The following is a 20,460-nucleotide window of genomic DNA, read 5'->3' as shown; positions in this document are numbered from 1 at the left end:
TAGGTGGGAGGACGATGGACTGGGGACGTTCGAGAAAGACATTTACTGGATTGCGATATGTGAACAACTAACGGCTTATCAAGGCAAACTGTAATCAAAACCCCTCTCACTACAACATTGTCATGTACAACTGTGTATTTGTGTTTGTGTGTGTGTGTGTGTGTGTGTGTGTGTGTGCGCTTGTGTGTGTGTGTGTGTGTGCATGCGTGCATGTTCGTTTGCGCATGTGTGTGTGCGCGTGTGTGTCCTTATGTTCAGTCATGAAAACAGCAGTCACAATTAGCTAAATATGAGAAAACATGTGATTGCAATGAGAACTGCTCTTTTTTCCTATTCAGAGGGTTTTAAGAGGAAGAGAAAACTAAAAGAATACATTTTTTACACGGAAAATTATTTCATGGTTGACAGACAATACTAGGCTGCTCAAAAAAAAAAAGAAGAAGAAGAAATAATGATGGTCAATCAACTCATTTATACTAAATCTTGGCTCTTTTTCTGAAAAGCCTAGCCTCTAGCAAAGACTAGCCTCTTGTTTATGCAAAGTTTCCCATGTGACACATTGTTTTAACATGAGACATTCTGTCAGAGTATGTGTGATATGTGCCATAAACAACTCAATGATCCCTACATATACAGTATGTTAATGCTTGTCCCTTTGCTATATCAGCTTTCAGAAGTAAGTAAATAGTAATATATGTATAAATATAATACTGTATAGTAATAAAGAAATTAAGTCTATTCTCAACTACAATTCAGAGCAAGAGAGCGAAGTTGCAATGTGACTTTATAACGTTATTGTCCAACCCAGGTTAGAAACCAAACAATCAACAGTAGTATGTTTTCATTTTGAGCGGGCTGTCAACATCCGATTACATTCTGTCAATTCATCAATGGAGATTCTTCCATGTCTGCATTGCAATGCGTCTTGGAATCTTTACAGATGTACAAAATATGTCAAGCCTACCAAGGGATGCAGGATAAATATCAGTCCAACAGCGGTACATTTATATTATCGGCTAATGATGGATATCTGTGAAACTCTAGCCAATAAATAGATGCCATAACACAAAACCAAATGACTTGACTTAACAAGCTCAGCATCTACACAATCAGATAAAATAGGTGGTGGTATGCACCATTAAAGCCGGTTGCATGATACACCAATTAACACAGAGAAGAATGTCCCAAGTATTGCTGGAGCTTGGACCCTTCATGACTGCTTTCCCTTCTACACTTTGCAAGTGGTTGAAGTCGTGCCAGTAGCCCCACTCTACCATTCACATCAAAAGGGCACGATGAAAGAAGCCTTGAGGACTTTGAGGAGAGACACAAGACAACCAAGATTACAGTGCGTGGCATCACTTTGGCCTGTTAAAAGTTAAAAGACAGCCTTTCACACTCAACCACTCTGTGTAAATGTACTAAATGGAAGGTTGAGAGAGCGAAAGTGAATGAGACTTAGTGAAGAGATGGTGACATGCTGCAGAGCTGCAGTGAATCTGACTAATCATTCTCTTTGTGAAACTCTTTTCACATGAACTGATAGAAATGCAACTTTAATACACCTGCAGATTAACTGGCATTGGCCTCATTTCATACGAATAAACCTCCCGCCACCACCACCACCCCCTACACGCACCAAACCCAAACCTTTTCTATATTCCTAAGTCCCACATGGCTTATAACTTTAACTCGAAGCAAGGCAATCTCTCAAATCCACTTCCTTTGGATTTAACAGATATGCATGTTTTCTCAAGCTTCTCAGTCTCATAGTTCAGTTTTTCAGGCTGGATCTACCAACCTCCATTTCCCTCTGAGCTGGAGGAGCCAGGATCCCTCACCAAGTATATGCTCAAAGTGCTTTCATCCCCTTTTCTTTGGCCTCATTGTAATGAACCAATCCTCCTTCTACAACAGAGAGGGAAACTCCTGCATGTGGGGGTTTCTCTCTAAAATATCTGAGGCTGAACTTGCACGTTCCATCATCTGCTGCTCAGTACTTAAATACTTGAACAAGCCATTGATTGCTCTGAAATAAAACATCTCATTGACTGACAAATTGAACTCAACGACTGAACATAATTGGCTAATTTTGTCATTGACACAATTATTCTCATCACTTTTACCGCTTAACAAAAAGAGCGTATTGTTAAAGAGTGGTTGGTTATTCCTATTTAGAAGACGGAGAGGATCATTATCAATAAAATTACATAACAGTCCTGATTTTTTTAATAGGTTAAAATACGTCAGCCTGGTGGAGAGCTCAGCACGCTGCACCTTCATAAAACAAATGCAAAGAGATTAAATACGAGCAAATTACAAAAACCTCTTGATCAATTTGACAAAGTGTGCAGCACCTGAAAAAAATCCAAAAGAAACTCAAGGTAGTATCAAAGGGGGCACTCAAGTCCAGCAGGTCTACTGAAAATACCGTGGGGAACTTGTGGGCTGTGATAGTACGAGCTTACATACAGTAAAAGGTCAAACGACACAGTTATTACATTGTGTCAACAACTAAACGAGAGTGTGATTTTTACAAAAGTGCTTAGACAAGTTTAGAAATGAGCACCTGTCACATCTCAAACCTTTGATGTTAAAATATGCCTCACCACAGACTCTCATACACCTTTCTAATCAGGAGTGAATATTCAATTTTGTTTAACAATACTATTTATTGATACTACTTGAACATGAAGTGAGGAATGATGTGTAATGAAGAAGTCAAACTGTCTAGCTACTTCCCTTATCAACTCGACGATGCATACTGTAAGATAACAGAGGGACATGTGCAGTGAATAATGATGTCTGAAAACGTCACCTGTGACCCAGGTGGTTAAGAAGATGGTACCTTTCATACCTGGAACAGGCAACAAATCAACAACACAAAAAGAATAAAATATAAGAATGAGGACGAAAGAAGGACTGAAGAATCTTCATTTAAACTACCAGTCTGCATACAACCAATCCCGTGGGAGCAGTGGTCATTGGTTATGCCCAGGGACCAACTTCAGATCTCAGCCAGTGCCGTGGTCAAGGGCAATGACTGGAGAATGAACCTAGTGTGCGTGTTTTGAAAGTGGATGGATCGAAAACTGTACTGCTCACTATGTCTGTCAAAATTTTTAAGCAACCAAAACTGAGGAATCAAAAATGCCAAGGAAAAAAAAAAGTCAAGTTGGGGTTGTAAATCTAGCACCTCATTGGGACAGTAGTTGCCAGTTTTGATGCTGAGTATGCTGTACAGAGACCTTGCCATCTCACCTCTTTCTCACCCCTGTTAAAATATTTTTTCAATCAAGTCCCTTTAAAGATCAGAGTCGATTGAAAAACGTGTGAACGCTGCTTGAACGGAGATAGATTGAAAAGTATCGACAGGCAGCATTCCAAGCTTCAACGCCCGTCATAACATCACGTCTGACAGGGGGTGAAAATTAGTGCGTACACGTGGAAGTGTTCATCACAGCTGATCACAGCTGAAGCCGATAAACACTCATGGATACTGCTGAGTCATCTGACAAAAGAATGACTGCTGATTGAACAAATTCACATTAAAGACAAAAGCCAGATGTTCGTGTGATGTTATTGGACTTGTTCTACAGTGTGAAATGGGTATACAACACACTCTGATTCATTTACTTAAATAACATTGTAAACATGACAGCTAACTTCATTTTTTGTTAATGCTTACTCCAAAACTCCAGCAACAATAACAGAGTTAATATGTGTAAAGGCTTCCTAATGACGAGTGAATTATTGGTGATTAGTATCAATTAATCTACACACTATCCATGATATTATGTGGACCCACATTCACATGGCATCAGGGGATACACACATTGTTTAGAAATGAAAAGTGAGGATACAATCACAGAAAGAAATAGAGAACAAAGGTTTCATGGGGCAGCTGACGACTCACTCTAGTGAACAATCTTGTTCAGTAATCTACAGTGAAACACTTGAGATTGTCTCGTGAATTATCAACTGCAGACACAAACAAACTATAAAGAGGCTGTTTAAGTCACTACAGAAGTATTTGACTGAAGACCCTGGCTGGGTGACACAGAGTATTTGTCAGTAAAAGAAGTTGTCCCCGTCTCTGGATTATCATTAGCATCTGGACAGCCACTCCGTGGGTCCTATCACACAGGAGACTAGAGCAGAACATCACAGACAGATAAGTAGCTGCTGTGGTCAGCTAGAGAAAACACAAACCAGAGAAACAGTGTGTCTGCAACTTAACCTGAGCATGGTGGCTGATGTGTTGTGAGGTCTTTTGATGTGAGCTTGTATGCGGCACTTATCTCTATTCGGTGTATCACCTGCAGTAGATGACTGTCAGCTCTCCCTTGTGTAGAAAGCAGACCATCGTACTGCTAAGTGTACGCTATGTTTCGAACATTTTTTGGTCCTTTTCATTGTCGCCAAACAGCCGCTGAAACTCCAACACAAACAGCGGATCTGCGGTGTAATACAATGCACAGCAGTCACTGCTGAGCTTGTGCATAGCTATAGATGTTATAGATGTTGTACGGTTGAGGGAATGTAGTGCCACAGGACACATCTTTTCAGTCACATGATCTAAATCAGACAGATCCTGATATATCAGCGTGGCTAATGTAATTTGCCTGATGACAGTATGACCGATCTACTGACTCATTAAATTAAGTCTTTAATGTGTGATGTTGCATTTCAGCTTATTTTGACTAGGTAAACAGCAACATTATATTCTATAATGTGTATTCATTTGTTCAGATGTTAGTGGAAGTATTCTGTACTTCAGGAAAGTTTATCCCTATACTGTGTTAGTTGTTTATAAGAACATTAGCACAGCAGATTTGAGCCTGGTATCAGCTATTAGCCACAAACTGTCAGCCACAACTACTTTTGATATTGCAGGTGCATGCTACTATGGCTACTGTCTTATTTAAGTCACAGTGCACCAGGCTACATATGATTGTATTTCCAGTCCTTCAGGATACCAGAGGTTCCAGGGTCCAAGATCAACTCTCTGGTCAATCTGTCAACGGCCAGTCAAACATTCAGGTCTTATATAACTGATACAAAAGAAGGATCTCTGTTAACCACTTGCTAGTCGTCACACCTAAACCACACCTGTAACTGCCAGTCGATCCTTATTTGATGCTGATTGGTTGGAGCCACTTCAATGTGCTATCACTTACTGGCAGACTCTGTTTACGATTAGCGCATAGCAAAAACGTATCCATTGTAGTACCAGTGGTACAAGTAGCTAGCTACATAAAATAATCATAACCCTAGCAATGATGGAGAGCAAGGGTCTGTCAAAGAATTGTGATACAAATACTGAAGGACAGACATTGCATGGCCGACGAGAGTGCAGAGTCGATGCATAACAAATCAACTTACTGTATGTTTTCTAGTGATAAGAGTTTGTAGTAAAGTATGACTATTTCAATAACCTGCCAGTGGTTTTGACCACATTTATTCTATTTCCAAATGTAGATTTTTACTCACATTTGACAAGCAATGGGTGCCAATTTTGGACTCTAAATATTTATATATTTTTGTTTCCCTTGATAGAAGTTCACCGCCCAGCTTGACATGCACTTAAGTGAGCTGACCACATCTATCAAAGGAAGTGCAACATATGAAAAAGCTGCTGACACTACAGGATCAGGCATATCTCTACCACCTAATAAAGACCGCCTGCCCTGGCAGCCAAGTGGGCTTTCTCACTTTATCTGCATCGCTGTATATTGGTGCTGAAAAAATTAGCAGATTGTCAATCAACAGAAAACTAACCTGCCCCTGTATCAGTCAAGTATTTAAATAAAGCAAAAAAAAATCCTCTTTCTCAGATTCTTACTTGTGAAGATTTGTTTCTTTCATTCATCTTGTCAACTGACTTCAGTTCCTGATAATTCTAATTACTGCAGCGCAAAACACCTCAATTATTGCAGGTTTGTGGGTTGTCAAATGACAAAAGATTACCCAATCCACCTAGCGCTGATAAGGAGTTTAACATAGGGGCACAAATGCAATTTTTTAGTTATGAGACGGTTATGTATTTTATGCGTATTCATTACCAAATTGCAGATTTTTGCCTGATGTAATTTGCAGAATAAATGATGAAATGGCACAATCCATTCCACTTGGGGGTGCTAGAGAATACACTGTGCACATGTAGCAGAGGGAGCCTGGAGGAGAGACCTTTAGTTTCAACTATTTTTTGGGAGACATAACATAGAACTCATGGTGTGTGCATGTGTGTTTGTGTGTGCGTGTGCATTTACTTGTGTGTGTGCAAATGTGTGTGCATGTGTTTGTGTACCTGTGTTCGTAGGATCTCTCCTTTGGTTAGCTGCATGTCTCCAGTGAGTTCTTTAACAGTGATTCCCAGCGGCTCCAGTCGCTTACTGAAGTAATTAGTCATCTCAGCTGCCAAGGCCTTCATTGGAGCCACATACACTATCTACAGAGAGAGAGAGAGAGAGAGAGAGAGAGAGAGAGAGAGAGAGAGAGAGAGAGAGAGAGAGAGAGAGAGAGAGAGAGAGAGAGGACACAGAAATAAATAGGATACAGAACAGATAGGGGTGGAGTAGGGAAGGTAGAAGATGGGGGTGGGTACAGGAGAGTGGGACTGGAAGGACACTGTGGTGATAAATGAGCAAACACAGGCAGGATCATTTGTTCCCTGGCAACCAGCACAAATCACAATTTATTGATAAATATGATGCCAGCCACTTGCACGGGCAAAGTTTAATGGTGATGTATGAAAAGTGTCTACCGTCACTGACTGGCACTGTGTAACACTGTGTGTGTGTATGTATGCGTGTCTGAGCCTTCATGAAAGACAACAAAGCCTTTTGGATGTATGAATTATTTATCTGAGTGTGAGGTAGGATTTGACACTATTGGTTTATGAAGACTTGTACCAATATTTTTAGACCAGGCTGCCAGTAGACTTTTAGAACATATATCTAAGGTTCTATTTCCCTACTGTTGCTGGATTTAATTTTGACTACTTTCATCTGCTGTTTTCCAAATCAAGAATTTATAAATCTGAAAAAAAAATAAAATAAAATAAAAAGACAACAACTTCTGAAACGACACTCAAACAATGAAACCTAACTGTCCATCAAACACAGTTAGGACAGTCGTTATCTCACTCAGTCTCTGGGTGTGTGTTATAGGTCCTACACCAACACAAAATCATTTACCAGAGTTGGAATAGATTACAATTTCTATGCGGATATAGCAGTACTGAATCACATTATGATGGCAATTGTGGGGATGTTTGCTTTTGTTGACAGGTAGATGTCAATAAAATATGCTGAAACCACATTCACTCAGTTCTGATGATCAGATTACTAATTGATTACTTGCAGTGTCCTAATCAATAAAACCAACTACAGGGATGTTTTGTTGTTTTTTTACAGCTTTGACTTTCAATAAAGAGATAAAATTGACATTTGAAAATAAGTTTTCATGAGCTTGAGAAAATATGGTATACAACACAAACTTTCTTTTCATGGTTTGGGGATTTTTTTTTCTATTCTGTGTTCTGTTGTGGTTTTGATACTGTTTGTGGTGAGACGAGTGGACGTGTTGATGAGATGTGGAAGGTAGAGTTCAAATAAACCACATTAGGAAAACCTACAATATTTGGTGCACCTGCAAAATTTCTGTTGGAACTGACAAAAAAGAAACTTACTCAGTGCTGATAAATCATGTAATTTTCTTAGACTAGGGATGGTTACAACGGGCCAGTGTTAAACTGTCTCAGACATCTAAGTGTAATACTGATAAGCTCCTATAGCAGTCAGGTAGGTATTTGAACTACAATAATTTGGTGGGTGTTTGGCGGTTCCAGTTTGGGATGTTAACAATCTATTTTTTCCATATAGGTAGCTGTCCACTGATGAAGGTTCATCCTGTAGTGTTGCAAAAGCTAAAAGCCCAGCTAAAAGTGGAAATGACAGTGGGAAACGCCTAAAGGTGCATAAACATGAACACAAAAAACCTGTTTGTGTCAATTGGCTAAAAGGGTGTATGGTAGTGGGATTGGCCTATATGAACAAGACACATGTTCTGGTCATAGCTTTTGCAAATTTGACAAACAAAACCATTACTTTATCATTTTGTTGCCAAGATGAGGATACAAATAATAATGATGAAAGAGTACAACATGTGACATATCTAATCTGTATAGGCTGCGTGATATATTAAGAACAGCAAATGCATTCAGCTTCCTTTTTACAGCAAAACATCTCAAACCACTCCTACAGGCCATTTAAACGCATTAAACAACACGATACACTAACATCATGACCCAAAGTGATTTACAAATAATGAATCATCTTTCAAACTCTGTCATATTGTAACACTGTGACAAATCAATCAAAGCATTATTGAGTGAGAAAACAATTAAGAGTCCCAGTAAATGAGAAAATGTCACAGTTTCACAGTAATCTATTCTCAAAGTCTCATCTGTACTGAATATCTCCTATTACTGCTGCAGCAGCAAATTTTCACTGTTTCTTGACAGCTAGTGTAACTGTAACAATTAAGGTATTTATATTGTCTGATAATTATTTGCCCGATAATGATGATTTTACGTTTTCAGCTATTCACTGGCATTAATGAACATATAGATGACAAACGGAGCTCATGATACAAAGTCAAACTGCTCGAAGGAATCATAATCAAGTCAAGCCAGCTTTCACTGACTTTAAATCAGAAATCTCTTTAATGTAAATGCTGCCTGAAATCCAAGCTTCCATATCTCCAAAAATCAGATCTCATCAGATCTCAATCTCTGCATGGGGTGTGTGAGTCTCTGCAAGGAGCATGCTTAATCTCCGTGAGGCCTGTGGAGTAACACTGGAAACACTTAACAGTTACTACAGACAAACTTTGATATTATACAGAAACTGAACTTGAAATCCTGACTGTGACTTTGCTTGACAGCGAGACGGACATGCTCCAGTCAGTGAAGGTAGGCTTACTGCAAAAACTACCGTAATATGTTATAAGCCTGCATTAAACTGTATACCATAGCAGCACTAGGTGACCCCCTTTGTGCGTTGTGCATGTGTGTAAGCGTCAGACCTTGAATTCATCCTTCTTGATGACGCCACCGGGCTGCAGATGCTGGCGGATCTCATGGAGGACAGTGAGCATGGCAATGTTAGTCTTGCCGGCGCCAGTCGGAGCACATATAAGAAGATTTTCATTGGTGTTGTAGGCCGTCTCATACACCAAGGACTGTATCCTGTTCAGACGCTTCATCCCTTTGAACACAAGCTGGCCGATCTGGGCAAACAAAGGATGAACAAGGGTTAACACATGATTACAGTAATTATACAGGTGAAAATTATCTGCTTTCAAGGAAATTTGATTAAAACTACAAGCTTTTTAAATTCATAATGAATACATTCAATACTGTATAAAAATGCACACTACTGTTCCTCCTCATATCTTATTGTCTCTACTCACATGATCTGATTATCATAATAATGTAATTGCAATGTTCTTCCAGTAAAATCATAGTAAATGAATGAAGAATTTCATCTCGTACTTAAAGGGACACTATGTAGTTTTGAAAAATAAAATTCAAACTGAGAATTTTAATATTTACAATATTAATGAGGTAACAATAGAAACTTAATCTGAATAACAAGCTGTTCTCAGAGGAAAATAAGGTCCCAGAACACTGTTTGAAGCTAGACAGGTGGCAGGGTCCGCCCCTTTTAAACAAAGTAAAACAGTATAAATTGCGTTGTCCTTTAAGGTCACTTTGTTTATTCAGTTCATTCAGTGATAAAAACAAAGAGAGTCTGGCCAACTTTCCAGCCCAAAACTACAGAGTGCACTGTTAAAACACACACTGCTGACGATTTGAAACTCAGCTGTGAACTATGGGATACTGTTGATAGTTGTGGCCACTACAACAAAATGTGGTAGCAATCACTGTCATAGTCAGAGTCAGTGACACAGCTCAAGAGAACCGGTCACCCAGTTGCCCTTGGCAACCAGATTTTGGCAAGTGTCAACCATTTAGTGCAGTTCTCCTGATTGGTGGTCGCTTTTTCTTTGACAGAACTGTAGTACAGACTCTTCCAGCCAATGTGCTGACATAAAATATAGACAGGTGATCAGTTACATGTGTCAGTGGCTGAACTACAGTGTAAGAGGTGACTGCACTGAAAGTGGGGCATCAAGAAGCATGAAGGAGGAGAAAATGTGTGTGGTGGGATCAGCTGTCACTCAAGCTGCCCTCCATCTGCCTTCACTATGGCAACAGAGTGTGGGTGATGGCCCTCAATCTAACACTGCCTCTGATAAGTAGAGAAATGGCCACTGTGAAGGACAGTTGGAGCCACACACCTACACACAGGCACAAATACACTGAGACAAAGTACACATGCAGGAGAGTGAACACATCCAGCTGCTGCACCGCTGAATCATTTCCTTCTGGAACACACTATGGACAATCCAAAAAAATTGTACAGACCACATTACAATAAGACTAAATTATCTTCAATGTTGGAGAATACAGGAACACCAGCTTTGAAATCCACGTTTGTGTTTATGTTGTTTAAACGGATATTTAAAGGATTAAAAAAATAAAAAAATAATCATACTGGACAGTTCATTGACTGAATAATCTCACATAACCAGGTAACATCCTAATGACGTCGCGTTGATTGATTGAAATCTTTATTTTAAATGTGTACTTTCTCTGTTGTCTCTTTTTTTGAGGGGTGATAAACAACAAAAGAGTAGTACATATACAAAACAATTCCTTATATGTGCAAAAAGGAGTCGAAAAAGGTGTACATTTATGTAATCCCACCCCCTCTGCATTATCTAATAATTCAGCATAGGCTTCCTTATTTAATTATTTCTTATGAATACATAAATAAGTAAAACATTAATATAAATATAAAGGTAAAACAAATTAATTAGGGTTAGATAGTTGGGGACCTTACATAAAACATTTTGTTTCTCTCTATCTGTCTAGCAGCATGTGTTTTAATGAGAAAACACCAAGAAAACACTACACCAACAGCCAATCGCACAGCAGAGAAACAAATGCATGTGGTTGATGCATGTTTCTGGCCCCTCCCCTCTGCTGCTTTTCCAGCCATTACCCCACATGAGAAGAAACCGAAGCGATACAAACACATAACCAGTGTCATTACGCACCGTACCACTAAAGATATGATGCCTATAAGCACAGTTTAAAAACAGGGCTTCAAGAAGCTAATGACTGTCATGGATGCCAAGTACACTCTGCCAAACATCCGTCCCTCAGCTGTACGTAAAGTGGAGGGGAAAGGTGGGAGGAGCAGCTCAGAGATGATATGTGATCTGGTCGCACGTCCGAACCACATCAGGAGGCTAATGAAGCTGAACTGAACAACTACCTGCAAGAATTTGCAAAATTCAGAGAATACAGTAGCATAATCATCGTCAACATTTACCTTTTTTGTAATTTTCTTTAATCAATGTTCAGTTCAGTATACTACCTCTAAAATGAAATGTGTTGTGCATATTTATAATTTTATTATATATACTTATTTACAATTTTAATTATTTATTCAGTATTTAACATAAAGCCATTTGGTTGGTTGGTTCTGTTGAATGGTTGTCATCTATTCTTTCTATTTTCTTTCATAAACCATTATGAACCACCTGGTTTATTTTGGGTTCTGTCCTAAGGAGAATAAAGCCAATGATGTAAACTAGCTGTGGTGGAATCTCGTACAATAGAGGTCACTGTTGTTCCAGGTGTGCCTCGTACCTCAATATCTATATTCTTTTTACTTTTTCTCTGCGTTCTACCTCTCTCCCAGAAAGGCTGGCTGAGGATGCCTTAAGCTTAGACAGCAGTATTATTTATTCAAGGATTCATTAGAAGTATGTCATCACTTTCCTCTTCCCCTCGTTTCGCTCCAACACTCATAGAAAGAAATAATTAAAGAGTGCATGTCAGGCAAGGATATGCGTGGTGCTGTTCGGAAGTTTGCCCCCGCAGCCCAGTAGGGAGGAAGAGGTTATTAATGCATCAAAGAGCAACTTTATCAGAGTCCACTTAAGCAGGAAGGAGTGAAGGGTGGCGGTGGTTTCAGCTAGGTGTGGTATGGGGGTGAGGGGGCCTCTGATGAGCAGTTTGTTACAGCCACTGATGTATACATGTGATAGTTTGGCTGTGTTGCATACACACTGATGATTAAAAGCCATATCAAGTGCCAGTAACAAGACCACAAAGTTATTTCAAACAGAGAGAACACTTGAACTTGACTGATGTGCGTATGGTCAACATGGGCTTGGCTCCATTTGCATGTGAGCTGTGGCTGAGCATCTAATATCCACACTCAGCCAACAATTCCACCTGGCAAATGCAAATGGACAAGAAGTTGATTGCAGCCATTCAAAGCTTTCCAGTTCTGTCCAAAAATGATCCGAAAGGACACAAAATGAAAACTGCTCATAAATTATGTCTAAACAGCTATTCAACCCAGCGCTTAGGTTATTATTCAACTCTGAGGTATTTTAAATTCATTTTCAGGGCTCCAAACTTTTAACCATTAAGTTGCAGTTCGTCACCACGACTGGAGATAGTGCAACTGTGCCATTCTCATGGTTTACCCTTCACAGATGTTGATCTCCATTAAGGAGAACAAGTTTGGTGTACTTCTGTGTGTTAGCTCAAAGCAAAAATGAGGCTTTCATACAGAAGCAAAATAAACCAGTATAACAACAGCATTTGTACTGCTTTCTAAGGTATTCATCTGTTGTCCAGTCTTAGCTGCTCACTTGTCCTCACGGACAATGAAGCCAACAAATTACAATTTCTTTTTTAAAAAGGGCCCTCTGAGGCCACAGCAGTCAAAATGTCTTGAAAATGGTTTGAAGGGAATGCGCTTGGAATGAGGAACATGTTAAGGTCATTATGGTATGTTCTAGCTTGAGAAACCTGCAAAAGCGATCAAGAGCCCAACCCAGCCTGCATCTGGGGTCCTGCCTGCATCTGGGGTCCTGCCTGGTGTTAATCGATCTTGTATGGGCAGTCAAAGTTAACACAACATTAACGCGTTAATGCAAATTCCTTTAAACAGCATTTATTTTTTGGACCCGCGATTAACGCCCTAGGCCTGAGGAGATCTGTGATGTGGGATAAAACTGTTCAATATTGCCATGACGATATAACTTGCGATAAATAAACAAATATTGAAGTTTGCATTTTATTAACTGTACAGTTAATGATGGCTAATGATGATTCGTTAGTTTTGAACTGTGGTGTAGGTCTTTATGGTTGTATTGCAGGTGGTGATGGAGGTAAGTTGTGTTTCCTCTAGAAGTTGCAACAACTGCTCGGCATGTTTTACACAGTACCTGTTTGTAACACGTCGTCTCTTCTGAAGCCAAAATAAGTCCATATCAGAAGTGCTGTTTCTTTTCACCACAAGGTCTTCATCGACCACATTTCATCGCTTTTCTCTCTTCCCTCAGCCATCATACTGATGCCGATTAATTTTGTCAGGGTAGCTAACTAGCTGGGGCTTCATCTGATTGGCCCTTGTATCTAGAGCTCCGTCTGATAGGCTAAATGTTGGCATGCTCAAAGTGCATGCATGGGGCATGTAAACAAAATGATTTTTCTTATTCATCGCGTGTCAGGCAGTCTTTTTCGATGTGTTTATCGCACATGTTCATATCACGATGACCATGAAAATTCGATTTATCGGGCAGCCCTACCACACATTATGACCCAACCCGTAGTTTGGGAAATCAGGAAGTGATGCAGCAGTAACATTATGGATGGCAAGCAGAACAAAACCTCGCTGGGCAGAAAGGGATAAAGAAAAGATCCTTTTGAATGGCAAGTACAGCTTCAAAGCCCCAGCCAGGTGGTTATCTCCACAAGAACAAAGTTATTTGCATTTACCGTTGATGTGAACTGAGTTACCACTGGAGTACGTCCAGTCTCAAATACCACTTGCTGGCCAAACACAGCTGATGCAGAGAGCCCTCCTCCCCCTTGCCAAAGGCAGACCATGCTGATTGTTTGTAACGGAGACGCCTTGACTATTCTACATGAGACAAACTTTCAACAGTGATTGCTAAATGGGTGGCTGCAGCTTACAGACCAATTAACATTGTTAAGTTAACCTTAACCAGTGTACAGTTGGACACTACTTTGACTCAGTATTACTAAGGTATGTTACATTCAGGTCAGTGTCCCCATCTGTTGTTGCTTGTTGGGCTTGAGTTTACAGTGTTATGATTTCAGCATATTTTTTTAAGCATACAGTATCTTTGAGGTTATTCCGGAGAGTATTTTTCATTGTTTTGGATTGTTGCAATGATAATAGACAAATATTTGCATAAAACAAGCATATTTGTTCACTCTCACGTTATTAAGAATATTAAAAACTTCAAAAGGATCCCTTTAGGAAACAGCTAATTTGTTAATTTGCGATTAATCACAAGTTAACTATGGACAATCATGATTAATTGCAATTCAATATTTTAATCGCTGGCCAGCATAAATAATGAATACTTTCGTGAAAACTGAGTCCAGGCAGTGCACTTAAGGGGAAAATTTAAATGTGGGATGTTGTCACAAATGTTTCACAAAGTTTTTGTGATAAGGGATTATAAGGGGAGAAAAGTTGCATATTACATGTCCTGCTCCCAATGTATGACTGTTTATGTTGACTCTGATTCAAGAAAAGTTGAGACACTGTGTAAAAATTTAAACAAAAAACAAAATCTAATTAATTGCAGCAAACTGAGTTTATAGACAACAGTTGTAAAAAGTGTTCCGGAGTGCTTTGTGCACCACAACTGGTCAAAATTAAGTCCTTAAAAAAACTCCATTTACATGCTGCCACTAACTCCCACCCTCATATGACTAAACAGGTTAAGTTTCAGTGTAGATGTTACTGAAGCACACTCTCTTAGAAATGACTGCAAGACCTTATTTTACTCTCTCTGAACAGGGATAGAGATCCCAGTCTTCTCCTGTCTACTCAATTATTTCCCCCAAGGCGGAGGTCCACTGGGCTCCTTCTTATAAATATTCATTTTTGAATTACGGACCGCTGAGCTTCAGCCTGTTTTGCGAGGCTTCTGCACACTCATTCCCGTGTCTCTTTGGTGACCACAGAGGCACAACAATCACTTGAGCGGCTGGTCCTCATTTTGATTTATCGACTTTGTCTTTTTGTTACAGAAAGCCAGTGTCCCCACACTCCTTGAACATGCTAATTCATGCAAATGTATGCCTGCCCCAGTATTCACCTTGAGGTAAAGCATACATGTAGTAAATAGAAATTTGCCATAATTTAATGATCTTTGGAAGTCTTCAGTCCATTTTTATTCTCTCCTTAAAACCTGTCTGGCTTCATTGTTATGTTAATATATGCACACGCATCTTCCAATTGGATATCCAGCTGTGCCTGCCAAAACTTGTCTCAAGGGTGTGATGTCAGTGTTGTGGGGACGCAGTTACTGCGCTGGATTGAACATTACGCAGCTGTTAACTTATAGGACCAATCCTGCTTTGCCGAAACCTTGCTCATCAAAAGAGCTTGCGCTAATTCTGTTGAGCTTTTTAATGGCCCCAAGGTGCACCCGCTACATGACACATGTAAGCGGTGCTAATTATTTTCAATACTGAGTTAAACATTTGTATAAACAGGGAATTCATTTATATGTACTAGAATATCAAAACTGATCTGAAGAAGTAGCCAAACATTATTTTTCCCCTGACATAAGTTATCTATATTGTTATTAATATTATAATTATTATCATTATTATTATCATCATCATTACTATCATCATTTATTTTAGACCACATTGTTTGCTCAGGATGTTATGTATCAAGGTTTGTGCCTTAACCGCTCGGCCTCCCCTAGAACACGATTTCCTTCAAGTTAAAACTTTGTTGTTGTTGTGGATGTCAAAAAGGTCTTTCATTTTAAGGACATAAACAAAATGTTACATATATAACTGTGATAACAAATAGTTCACTATAGGTATGAAAACACCAGCAAATATCTCACACCTGTAAAATGGTATTTGAACAGACATTACCAACACGTTCAGCTGTGGATGCAGAACTTGATGATCAGTATCACATTTTCGGCTTTCATGCTGTTTAACAGCCAGATTTGCACCACATTACCCAGCTGATCAATCAGTCAGTGACTAGACCTTGTCAAGATCACATTAAGTCATACAAACAGCAGGCAGACTTTGAGCTAGAAAGTCAAATTGACATCACCAGGCAAGACGCCAAGTTAATTAAGTTGACAGGAGTTGAGAAGACTTTATCAAGTGGAAATTCAAAGAAAACACATCCAGAGCCAACAGGCTCATTTGTTCTCTTTTCCCCAGATACAGCACTCAAGTGTAGGACTCCAGTGGTGCTTTGTTATAATCAGTTCTCTGAGGCCAGTCACCACAAGTCACTGAAACACGGACCAGTTATGACAACCAACTTGCTGCTTTATTGCAAATCAGTCATCATCATTGTTCCTGGCTACATTCAGCCGAAATTATGCCACTTTTAAAACAAGGAACCAAAGCGCCGCAGAGCCCAGCTGGCTAATATATGACCATACACATATATGTTCAACCTTTCAGAAGTAGGGTTATATATGTTTTTATGAGAGCAGCTGTTTGAGTCAGCGGCCAAACCAATCTCTACAGACCTGCAGGACTCTTCCTACACAGCAGTTGCAGGACCATGACAATTCTTAGGCGATGAGAAGCAAACAGAAAAAGACTGAGTGCATGTTTCTGTAACACAGACATCAGACTGATTGACTTAGCTCTGTATCCTGTCTATATGGTGTAAGCAGTCATCTTCAACAGTACATACTGTGTGCATAAGAAGGTGCCCATGAACCCATCTTGGGCGAACGCTGAGTGGGATGGAAGCTGACAAGCTCATTAACACAGCAGATACACAGCCTACGGCCATATGGGCAAACTGGTAGGACTGGGAATTTTCCACCAATCCACCAGCCACTTAAAACACACTAATTGGACACCACAGTTGTCCATATCCATTGGCCTTCGTGTCTGTAGGTTTACTGGTGAAACTAAGATGACCAGCCTGTGGGTGTACACGAAAACAGCCACAATGTCTTTGCGGTAGTTGCTATTTTGTGTTTTTGTGTGTTTACTGTATGAGTCACTATATGAGCTCCTAAACTAATTAAATTCCTCTGTGTATCGGTAATGGGAAGCTAAGAGATATAATTGTTGTCATTTTCATGCCATCCTTTTAATTACTTTCTGGTTCCATTTCATTCCATTTGAATTGACAGCCTGATCAACTTTTAATTGCCAGTTTTTGCAAACAGCTTATCAGCTTGCTCCAAGTCTGCATGCAGAGTACGAAATGACCTGGCCAAACACACACACACACACACACACACACACACACACACACACAGCGTAATTCCTACAGCCAGTCCTATGGATTCACGTGCATGCCGAGCGCACACTTGAGCGCCAGCCCTCCGCACCAAATGCATGCTGGAGCTTGACAGAGTGAGATCTGATGCAGCAAACAGGAGGCCCATTCATTACCCTACAGAACAGCAGCAGCAGGAAGAAGAAGAGGGGGAGAGGGCACAAAGAAGAAAGAGGGAGAGCTGGGAGTAGGATAGAGATAGCAACGAGTGAGGTAATCCATCACCTCATCCATAAGCACCTGCTGGAGAGGCACTGAGAGCCTTGTGAGCCCCAAAACCCCATATAAACACAGCAGAGCGCATTCTGCATCTCAGTCCCATGAACATTATGAAACATGGAACAAAGTGAAGGAGAGAAGAGAACAGCAGGGGGAGAGCCGAGTGAAGGAGCAGGAGAGCAAAGTGATGGTGCAGGAGAGAGAGATGAGAGTAGAGGAGAAAACCTAAAGGGAAGCACAGGCTATCAGGCTGGGACCCTAAATTAAATTAAATTTAAATTAAATAAAACATTTTTTTATTTTATTGTTGTATTTTTTGTTATTATTTTTTATTTTATCATTCAGCCTTTAAAAAGCCATTTTCCATGCCAGCCATTCAGTAAAAAGGGGGATTATGCTGGGCATAAAAGTAAAATCTGCGGTCAAGTGTCATTTGTTTACGCCGCCACAGCTCCCCGGAGAGCCTGCCCCCGCTGCTGAAAAAAATCCTAGAGGAAACACTGTGTGAGTTTCGTTGTTGGATCATGTGTTTTTTCAAGTTACTTGCGCAAGGTTTATTTCACCACAAGGCAAAGAGCCAGAATATCTTGTTGTACCTTAGCTGTAAGATAGCAAGCAACAGCAGCCACAAACATGGCAGAGATCTCAAATTCAATGACTGGAGTTAAAGACACAAGCGACCGCAACCTTAATGCTGCTTAATGCTTAATCTCTATATTTCGGAATTTAGTTCATGCTGAGGGACACACCAGTGAGCCACCACAATGTTCTCTGTGTCGCTGAGGGACGCCGTAAAATCAGGCCCTTTTCTGGAAGAACTTAAGGCCATTTAATTTGGATTTCTAGTGTCCACCTCTGGGTATCCAGTGAGAGTGATAGATTGAAATACTACATACAAGGGGGACATGTCAGCTGGCACTCAAACACAAAACTTATTTCCTGTCTTGCTTGTATGCAAATTGTCCATGTGTTCAACAGCAGAGCATCATTTTATATGTGGGCAGAGGAGGTCATAGAGAGGGAGACTTTTTACAGTGTTCTGGCTGACTGTGATACTCAAGCAGGATACTGCAGTTTTGTTGGATACTGTCGCTGACAAACAGTCTGAAGCAGCGCATGCGCGTTGCATGAAAGTTCGCTTGTGGTTTGTGTAGAGGTAAGCCAGATACCTTCTTCAGGATCCTACAGATGAACTGGAAAATAAAAACCAAGACCAGCAGGGCAGAGAAGAAAGATGACAACTGAGTGAGTATTCTTTCTTCTTATGCAATGTTTTAAATATATTTAAAAAATAGTTAGGCGTATAGTTTACCGCCTCAAAACATACTCAACAGCGGTTTCTGCGAGGGCCTGTGGAAAACATATGAACACTTATTGTAATTACTAAATCCAAAGCCGTTTAATTCAAAGAACTCAGGCGCCTGAAAGGACGCGTTGAACATCTGTTCCTTAGCCATCAGTATGAAGAGACCAAAGCTGTACAGGTGTTGTGATTGGAGAGGACAAGTCAAGAGTGGAAGACGAAGAGGTGCACTGAAAATATCATTTCCATGAGGCACTGCAGCAGACAGACAGACCACAGGCAATCAACCTGGCATATAACATTCCTTATACTCACAGCTGTGGCAAAGTTGGCAAGCTATGTGCAAATTGTACCCCGGTCAGTTGACTCTGCAGTAGACAATGGTTTTTATCAGCTCTGCTTGGCTCAGCTTTGATCTAAATGTAAGACCAGGGTGAACGCGCTAAATTCTGCCATGCTAAGTGATTATGCGTTATCAACATCCGCTAGTGGCGCATAAATAAGGAAGGAATTTTGGATGTGGTCAATTGTTTTCTTCTCTGTTACAACTGTTTAGGGGTCTGAATGGGGTCAAGGCTATTTTTAGCAGGTTGATCTGCGTTTAAAAAACCTGTGTAAGCTAATTTTGGTTGAAAAGCGGTATATGTAACTTAAAATCCAGACAAAAACAAATCATGGTTACCAAGTGTTGTGTAGAGGGCCAGATGGAGCGAAGGGATGCAATGTTACAAAGAGGAGAGGGGAGAAGAAGAGAGGGAACCGATGTCTCCGGTGAGTAGGCCATTGAATTCATAGAGAATTTTCTTGAATTTAACCACACAGATGCACACAACCGAAGTGTACCGCATAGATGTATAATTTGTGGAGTTCTCTGGTTTGAAGATTGTTGTAAACATTCGGGATAATCTAAGTTTAGAACTCAACAAAAAAATGTAACAAAGGTCTAGTCATTTTTAGACATTTTAATGCAGACTTTCTATATATTATATCTGTAAGCAACATCGGACAATATAGGAATTCTTCCGTGATCCGCAGTCTGACAGGTCAAAGGGCTTCACGGCCCTGAATTACAGATATTTTTATTCAGAACTTGAATTTGATAAGCTGAAAATGACAATATGATATACTTTGAGGTTCATCTTGGACATTTTTACAACTCTGTCACATAGATTATGTATGGAGAGAAAGACAGTAAAAGTTCCCAATCTACAATAATCTTTTCAGTGTTTAATTATCCTAAAAAAACTGTCTTTGGCTGAGCCAGAAGAATACAGACATTAACATGCAACTGCATATAATCTACGGTATACCACAACCAAGCATCAACTTGTACTCCAGCCAACTGCCGTGATTAACACCTTAATTAGCAAAAGCTAATTAAATCTGCTGGCGACACTTTCACTTCCCACAGCCTTGCAACATATTGTTAATAATGTAATATAGTAAAAATCATGGCTC

At 40.0% G+C, this 20,460-nt stretch overlaps 1 protein-coding gene across 1 annotated transcript in view; it reads right to left on the bottom strand.

The window, feature by feature from the left end:
- The window catches only part of ascc3 (activating signal cointegrator 1 complex subunit 3), a 169,680-nt gene that overhangs the window by 94,430 nt on the left and 54,790 nt on the right, over positions 1-20,460 (bottom strand). Inside the window, exons 9-10 of the mRNA XM_030394226.1 lie at positions 9,091-9,294; positions 6,311-6,451 (exon numbers count right to left, since the gene is read on the bottom strand). Coding sequence (XP_030250086.1) covers positions 6,311-6,451; positions 9,091-9,294 — 345 coding nt within the window. The remainder of the gene's footprint in view (positions 1-6,310; positions 6,452-9,090; positions 9,295-20,460) is intronic.

This window comes from Sparus aurata, chromosome 17 (genome assembly GCF_900880675.1).
Source record: "Sparus aurata chromosome 17, fSpaAur1.1, whole genome shotgun sequence".
Lineage (NCBI taxonomy): Eukaryota > Metazoa > Chordata > Actinopteri > Spariformes > Sparidae > Sparus > Sparus aurata.
This window is presented reverse-complemented; position numbering and strand designations above follow the sequence as displayed.